At 41.1% G+C, this 9,018-nt stretch overlaps 1 protein-coding gene across 1 annotated transcript; it reads left to right on the top strand.

Moving 5' to 3' along the window:
• Positions 1-218: 218 nt before the first annotated feature.
• On the top strand, positions 219-8,787 carry fam83b (family with sequence similarity 83 member B). The gene is made up of 5 exons (XM_076743469.1): positions 219-318; positions 3,001-3,474; positions 4,656-4,820; positions 5,757-5,881; positions 6,235-8,787. Exons 2-5 carry the CDS (start codon positions 3,025-3,027, stop codon positions 8,255-8,257), a joined length of 2,763 nt encoding a protein of 920 aa, XP_076599584.1. The 5' UTR covers positions 219-318; positions 3,001-3,024; the 3' UTR covers positions 8,258-8,787.
• Positions 8,788-9,018: the final 231 nt, after the last annotated feature.

Raw genomic sequence — 9,018 nt, 5'->3', positions numbered from 1 at the left:
TTCACGTTTGTCATTATCTTGATTTCCGTCCGAGCGAACTTTGGCACTGAAGGGAGGAGGGGAGTGGCCATGTGACCCAAACAGGTTTATGGCTGCCTGTGAGCAAGTTTCGAGGCAGACCATTTTGCATGTCAAAACTGGAATCCACACCCTCCATCTGCAGACTGTTTTGTCATGTTGAGACACCTCCTTGTCTTTGTGTCTTCCAGCTGCAGACAGTAGCTCCTTCAAACACTGACATGAGCTGAATACACATAAAACTAAGAGGGATATTCTGGGAGCAGTCAAGAGGACTTTCACAAAGTTCACAATCTACATGTAAGTTACTGTTGTTTAGCATGAGATAATGGCGTTGGGACTAGCTTGCTGTGCTTTCAAAGCCTCTGAGTAGCATTCAGCAGAAAGCAGTGGCTCTGTGAGAATATCAAGCACCTCAGTTTTTAGAAGATTTCTCTGAACAGTGGGGGGGTTTGCTGTAAAATATGTAAATAAATATGCTGTTTGTACAAGATTGTGATGTGCAGTGTAGGCTATGATTAAATGTGCGGCTCAATGTTTTTTTTAACAGTTGACATGTCTATTTAAATAAGGCACAGCAGTCAATACCGACCGCAAAGGATCTTTGACAAGATTAGTTCAAAATCCATAAAAGAGCCCGTAAATGTTTTCTGGAAACGTAGTGGAAAGGACGACTGGACTCTGGGTTATTTATTTGTAGTGAAAGCTACATTTTTCACTGGCAGTGAAACTCACCTGAAAGTGAAACGTTCCCGTAACAGGCTCTCAGCAGTACAATGCTGTAAAATCACTGAATAAACTTGTTCTCTTCTTTCTAGACAATCACATGTAACAGATATGACAAATATCCCTAAAGCGAAAAGCTTCTGTTCACTGTCACTTGTTTGTGTCTGACTGCAGTGTGTCATGTCTGCTTTCATCCAGTGAGGATTTATTTTTACTAGAAAATAATCCCCCTGCATTTCAAGTGAAAACACTTGGATTAAGGTGTAATAAATAGTGAAATTAGATCTTAAAGCAGGTTTAATCCCCTATTAGGTTTATTTTATTTTTTTATTTTTGGCTTTTAAAAAACGCTTTAGTTTGTAACAAAGGTTTTAGTTGGTCTGTGCATTATAGTTTAAAGGTCAACTTCATATTTCAGGAAGTCCCAAAAGCTATCTTTGTAAACACGTGTTTGCATTGCAGAATGTGGAAGATTATTTTCTTTGAATTAAAACACGACTTTATCTCCTCAAACAAAGTGACTCCTGCACAACATGTATTTAACCAGCTTTATTTCACCCCGCCTTAACCATGAGGCACGCTACAGGTGCAGCAGTGCCATTTGCCCTTTGGGCATGCACTGCCAGTCATCCCGACAGTGAACAGGTTGAATATCAGAAAATGATGACTCAGTTCTCATGATGTGGCTTGTTGGAAACAAATCTCATTATTTTAACCATAGAAATAGCAGGTCTATTTGTACATAAAATACTGTATAAATCTGTTAATGAAAGTCTGATTGATTGTAATTATGAGTCTGCATTACTGTTTCTGAACTCAGCCTGTTGGGGAATCGAGGTCTGTGTCTTAATGTGGAGCACACATGTAAACACTGGAACCTTTGCAAAAAGGTACATAAAGTCCTGCTTAGCAAGAAACAAGTAAACAACTAATCAGCTAACTGCTAATTAACAAGTAGTTCCTGAATAACTTACAATCAAGTGGTTTATTAAGATTTTCTTTTTAATTATCAGTCAATTCAGAGTTAATCACCAGTATTCAGCTCCTAGATCTCTTAGATGTCATGCAGCCACGACTAAAACTCAAAGGAGACTGAGCCTTTGCAGTTGCTGTTAGATGTGCCCCCACCATCACTGCCTTTAAAGCTAGGCTGAAGGCTTTCTCTCGTCGTCTGTTGTCATGTCTATAACTCTGTATTTTGTCCCTTGTCAACTCAAACTGAAACTTTACTTACTGTGTTACTAATCAAAATACATTAAAAGTAACAGTCAGTGGGCAGATTCACAGATATCTGAACATGAGACACGGTAGTTTTTTTTTAATGTTGCTATGTTGACATCACAAAGCTCGTTTTCCCCTGATAATGGGTTAATTTATCTCGTTATCTCGGGAAACCAAAAGGCAGATTTCTCAAGATAATTGATCATGAGAAAATGACTTCATAAGACTGTAAGAGTGGACCGTGACACACACTGCTCTGTGTGGGGAGTTTTCCATTTCTCGTTAGGGATATTTCCCTAGTGATCTGATGTGATATGAGGGTATTTACATTATGTCCTTTCTGATGCATTGATCAATTATGGATACTCCTTGATCAGAAAGTTTCAGCTTAAATCAGTGGCTGCAATTGTGAAGACGCCATTTCTGCATGTTGGCATGACACTCCTGATCTCTGACAAACACTATAAGTAATAAGAGGAAACAAGCTTTTGCTTTTTCATAATAACTGGTTGAGTATTTTATTAGTTTCAGAAATCTGCCTTTTTGTTGGCTTGTTGGTTCTCTCGAGACAACAAGGCAAATAAACCTGCCACCACAAGAAAAGATTTGTTGTCTCAACACAACAAAATGATTCACCTGCGACCTCGAGATAACAGCCTTAAATAAATAAACGCAAGTTACTTATTAGCTGTTATGAAGTCTGTAATTGTAATTGAGTGTCACAAACTCTAACACAATTTCAGTTGATGAATTCCATGAATACCAGGTGCAAGACTGTACTTCTGGTGATTTAACAGCTTCTTGACCTTTAGATAATGTTTACATATCGTAAGCTGTGTGACACAGTGGAAAAACAATCTAACAACAATGGTATTACTTGTTTCCTTTTCTATTTGGATAACATGACCTTTCCATGTTATACATGTGCCTCAATCGGCTTAATAAGAACTGGTCTCACAGCATTTTCTACCATGTTATAATGTTTGGTTTCTGGTGTTCTAATATTATGTCACTGATCTCCATTATGTGCGACAGGTCCAGCTGAAACAGTCTGAAGCAATGGAGTCTCCAGACTTTTCTCTGTTGTCGTCTCTGAGGGGAGAGTTTAAATCAGAGGATTACATCCAGCCCCACTACAGGGAGGCCTATCGGCTAGCGATCGACTGCCTGGTGAACAGCGGCAGAGACAGTTACCAGGAGTTCCTCAAGGGAGAACGTATCGGAAGCTTCCTCTCAGAGGAAGAGCTTTTCTTCATCACTAAAAATGCTGAAAAGCTCCCACCTCAAACCAATGCAGAGGAAAGCAGTGGCCCTACGGACAACCAATCATCCTCAGGGACGTACTGGCCGGTCCACTCGGATGTGGACACGCCGGATTTGGACTTAGGGTGGCCGGAGGTCATGCATGACAAACTGCAAACAAATATAGATATACTCTTTCATCCAGCAAGACAAAACAACCCCACCATCAAAGAGGTGGTGCGGAAGAATATTCAGGAAGCAAGACAGGTAATCAAAAGTACCTTTGTTGAACTGATGCAGCTTTGTCAGAGCAGCAAATTGGCTCAGACGTTCTGTTTCTCCGCTGTGTTTAATTTGTGACATTCTAAAGTATCTCATTAGCACCTCCCCCTTCAAAGCAGTTTCCAGGGGTAAGGAGTGTCTGCTGGGATTGTTGTGGTCAAAATCTGGTTTTGTAACTTGGGAACCGCACCAGCACTCCATTATACAGTCATATCCTTCACACGCCTCTATTACAGTTCTCAAAATTGTGTCATGATGAATCACAAACTAGTTTTGTAGCTCAAAATTGTGGTTAGTAGACAATTAGTGGCCCGCTGCCTTCTTACAACCTTTTTACTGCTTCACTGACTTTTAATTAGACTAACTTGCGCAGCAAGCTCAGAGCTCACAGAGAGCTAATGAATCAATTTTCTTGCTCCAAATTCTAACCAGTGCAGTATAAATTCACCTAAATTAAAATTAAGTGCAGAGAAAAACGCAATTTAAATGTACACATTTGTTGGACGTTGCATGCATGATTGAGGATGACTAACACTTGGTTAGACGGTTTCACAGAAATCTCCCACACAGGAAAGAAGAGGCAAAGGAATTTGTCTAAACAACATGCAACACAGTCAGACATAAGTTCATTAAAGAGCTCATTACATGTAACTGGAACACAGCATAAAGTTGATGCTTCATAACATTCAATATTTCCATTATCATGATGAACTGTCACTGCAGCATCACTAAGCCTCAAGTGAAAGTAAATGACAGAGAGAAAAATGCTGAGCCTGGTTGATGAACACTCAGAAATGTTCCAGCAGTGACAGAAATGTATTTGGGATCAATGAAATTATTACAGAAACAGAACTGATTCTCATTCTCTGTATTGATCTCAGTAATATCAAACTGCCTGTTGTCTGTCTTCTGTTTCAGCTCAGTGTTTTGTTATTGGCATCACTCGGAGGTTTTTTGTTATTGGCATCACTCTAAAGTTTTTTGTTTTTGGCATCTGTTTCTAACCGTCAGGCTCAGATTTATTATTCATGTTCATAAAGATGTCAGAGAGTGTGTCCTTAAGTAGGTCATCCACAGGTTTCACCAGTGTAAGGTTAAATGCACTACACCTGCTCTGATCTTTGGCGCGTTGAACTGATCACTGTTTATTCACTGTGCCCTCGCAGGTTATTGCCATTGTGATGGACAAGTTCACTGATGTAGATATATTCAAAGAAGCTGTCGATGCCTCCATACGCGGAGTCCCTGTCTACGTGCTTTTGGATGATTCCCACTTAAAAAGTTTCCTCACAATGGCTGAAAATCAAGATGTAAAAATTCAACAGCTCAGAGTAAGTCTATGATCTGAAGCATCCGTTTGGTTCTCTCAGTTTTAACTGCTTTTATTGATTGTAAAATACATTACAGTTGAACACTTTGCAAAGTAATTAAAAATGGTTCGTTCTTGTAGTGGTTATTGCTTTTTAATGAAGCACCCAGTGTCATAAGAAGCAAACATTTGTTGATTTGCATATTTTGAGGGTGACAATCAAAAAGAACACTAAAAAAAGAAACCTCTGATACCACTGTGATATTTGTGTACGCTAAACACAACCCTGACTCCAAAAAAACGGAGCATGTTGCATCCTGCAAAACCACAACTTGTAATTTTTATACTTCAGTCAATATATAACGCCATCATCGATGACCTTGAGGGGTGTTTCTGTGACCTTTGGACGGAGCCAGGCTAAGCTAACCAGGTGTAGCATATTTAACGGCTAAGCTAACTCACAGAAAAAAACAAACAAACAAAAAATAAGCAAATTTTCCATGATGTTGAACTATTCCTGGAAAAAGAGGAGACCCTGTTGAGGGGATGTAAACTGGCAACTTTTGTCCAATCATATCTTTGACCCTAAATTCACATGCATACAAATGTCTGTTTTAGTCTGTTCTATGTACTGTATATACTGAGTGAGGCCTTACTTCAAAACCCGGTTTCTCCTGTCTATTAGGTGGAGTCCCAGTTATTCAATCTGGCAGATGCTAAAGTTGCAAACACACCCTTAAAATTCCTATTATTGTAAGAGCGTGGCACATGCCAGCAACAAAAACAACTCAGGAACTTTCTATATAAATATATCTAAATACATCTTTAAAAAGATCAGAATCACGTTTCTCTCCACAGCACAGTCTCTTTATCTGATGATTGACATACATATTACCTTCTGCTGTAAAATCTGTGATATATCTTTTGTGACATTTCCCTCTCACTGCCCTGACCACAGAACATGAGGGTGCGCACTGTGAAAGGTCAGGACTACCTCTGCCGATCAGGAGCTAAATTTCATGGGGCAATGGAGCAGAAGTTTCTTTTAGTCGACTGCCACACAACGATTTATGGCTCATACAGGTAAATGAAAATGCAATACAAGAGGAGCTGTGGTTGAACCATGGAGGTGTAAACTGAATGCATTTACTGTCACTCTATACAAAACTGCTGTCATCATTTCTTAGCAATGACTTTAGAAGCAGTTTGTGACTGAAGTTGTTTTGTTTTTTTCCATTAATGTGAGAAACAGGTTTCTAGAAACTGTTTTACTGAAAACAAATACTTCAGTAAATCATTTTTGTGTTTTTGCTTTGTGTCTGCAGTCCTTTGCCTCGGCTAGATAACAAGTTAAATTTAAACCCAAACAGTTATTAGGTGTGTTGTCAGACATCAGTCAGCATTAAATGATTTCATGTGTGGGTGTTTGTTTGCAGCTTCACTTGGTCATTTGAGAAGATCAATCTGAGCATGGTGCAGGTCATCACAGGACATCTGGTGAAGTCCTACGATGAGGAGTTTCGAACACTCTACGCCCGGTCGACCGTGCCAGCTGAACTGTGCCCCCCAGAGGGTGTGTTCCAACACAATGGGCCACATGGGCGGCAACTTTTGATAAAATCTCATTCTGCCCAAAAAATTGAGCGGAAGGACCACTTGAGGCATACGCTTGACACAGTCTATAGGAAGACCTGTGAGAGGAAACTGGGCATGAGAGACTTTGAAGAGAGGCTCTTTGAAGAGGAACTTAATGAGCTTGGGCCCTTGATGGAGAATGGGATTGATGTTCAGAAACAGATGCCCCAATTTCAGTCTACAGAGCCGATGAACTTCTTGAAAAGGCACAGTTATGCAGGGGAGAGGCAAGATGGATATATGCCACAGAACATGAGGCCTAGAGCGAGCAACTGGAACATCTCTAAAGAAACAGGAAATGTAGCAAAAAACTACCCCGTGGATAATTATTTACAAGTGCCACTGATTCACAGAGCTCAGAACTTACGTCAGTCTTACAATGGCAGTGACAAGCAGGTTGTGTCCATGCAGCAGAACATACCAACACTAGAGAACACATCCAAGGCGTTCATGCGCACACTGAGGATTGAGTCTTACCTCCAAAACCCTGACATCCCATCCGGAGACACTGGTGACTATTTAGACCAGTTTGAAACACCGGATAAAGCTAGCTCCTTCATGCAGGGAAGAATGAGGTCTTCCCTTGCGCTCAGGTCACCCATTCCAGAGCAAATGGAGCCAAACAGACACATAAACAACTCCTCCAATGGTGTCAGCTCCTCTGCAGCACCTAACACTCCTTTGCACTACTCATCCATGCAGTGGAATCCAACAGCGGCAGCTGAGAACAGGATGAGTAATGAAGAGGTGATGCTGAAGAGGAAAAGTCTGCAGATTTTGGATGACAACTGGAATAACACAAGCCAAGGTCCAGGTAGAAACTCTTACCAGTCTGCATACACAAGCCTGGGTAGAGCTAAAGGTGGACACAAGATCACGAGCCCTGACGTCATGGCAGACAGTTGGTACAAACGGCACAGTGTGGCAGATCCACGATCAAACACTGAGTATGCACATGAATCCTCAGGTCACATGTATGGAGCTTTTGGAAGGATGCAAGCCAACAGAAGCACAGCAGGAATCAATGCACAAAATGGAGGATACGGGTCAAATCTGAACGAAGACCAGAGGTCTGTCTCTCATTTTGATGTCAATAGTATGACAGGCACAAAGAGCCCTGGGAATCGCATGTGGCAGGAGCCACCATCTAGGACTGTGTCTGCAGCAGCCCTGAGTGTGAGTAGCAAGCATGTGACAACTAAATCCAACAGCGTGAGCTCTCAGCAGTTTCTAAAGAAGAGTACCAAAAAAATAAAATCCTTATTGAACATACCAGAGAAAAAAGAGCATTCAATTGGAACCATGGAAACGCCGAGTTTGAAGTCAAGTGGCAGCACAGACACCATAACAGCTGAGGATGAGGAGCAGCAACCAGATGGACGAGGACAATTTCACCAGAGAGCAACCAACTCTGTCAGGTCGTCCTCAGAGCACCAGAGGAACCGAATTGAGGAGGACCATCTGAAATCTTCCAAACCTCGATTCAGAACTGAGGAGCACTACAATCCATTCCAAAACTCTCTCCACCAAACCATTGCACAGAAGGAACCCACCAGCCTCGATGCAGGAAGCTGGAGCAAAGATCGAGCTGTCGACAGCCGCCTTTACAGCAGATATGAGCCTTTCTGCTCGCTTGAAAAGAAACAGTCCATGCACTCGGCACACAGCTTTGGAACCACACACTCTCAGGAGAAACCCAAAAGCCTTCCTAAAGGTGGTGCAGCTATTGAACACAACATCACCCGGACTGCACGAGGGCTCCATGAAAATAAGCTGGAGAAATTTATTCAAAGAGTGGGAAATTTAATACACAAGAACAAGTAGTGACATCAGTGTCAGCATAACACATAGGCCACTTATTACTAATGCACATTTGACTGGGAATGTTTCTGTTTGTATGGTCGGTCCTTTTTTCTGTGTTTAGAAAATGTTTTTAAGCAAACACTGTTTACATTTGAACTCTGCTTATTATATTGCGTACAGATGCACTAATGAATACCACTGAGAGGAGACTATATTTCATATGAATACATGCAGCAGACCTTCATATAACAGAATCTTAACCTCCACTTTCAAACTGTTTTCATGTCTTTACTCCACTGGCGTCAACCTGAAGCGATCAATCAAAGCACTGTCAACGAAACGCTGCTGATGCATTAAGTAGTAGTTGTGTCAAAATGTCAGAGATGTATATAATTTATTGTTGTAAGTGTAGGTGCGTGCACATGCCAAAGTGCTGTTGTTACTATATTCAAAGGATTTCCAGAATGTCGAGGTGAAGGTGCTGCAAACTGCATTAGGATGCAAGGATCACTGCTGCATTGCTGTCATGTATGTGTCAGACAGGTTTTAGAAATGCTACGGGGGTTGCAATAATTCTGTAAAATAGACGTCGTGTTTCTATAATAAACTTTTATGCCATTTTCCATTGAGTTTCAGGATGAATTAAGACTTTTATGCAGCCTCTTTGAAAACATACAGTAGTGACCATCCTCTGCAAAAGACGTCATCCACCCAAAGGTTTCTTTTATTCTGTGAACAGTGTCCCTCAAGGCAAAAGTCAGTGTGCACTATAAGCCTTCAGC

This window comes from Chaetodon auriga, chromosome 11 (assembly GCF_051107435.1).
Source record: "Chaetodon auriga isolate fChaAug3 chromosome 11, fChaAug3.hap1, whole genome shotgun sequence".
Taxonomy (NCBI): domain Eukaryota; kingdom Metazoa; phylum Chordata; class Actinopteri; order Chaetodontiformes; family Chaetodontidae; genus Chaetodon; species Chaetodon auriga.
Note: the sequence above shows the minus strand (reverse complement) of the source record. Positions and strands in the feature narration are given on the sequence as shown.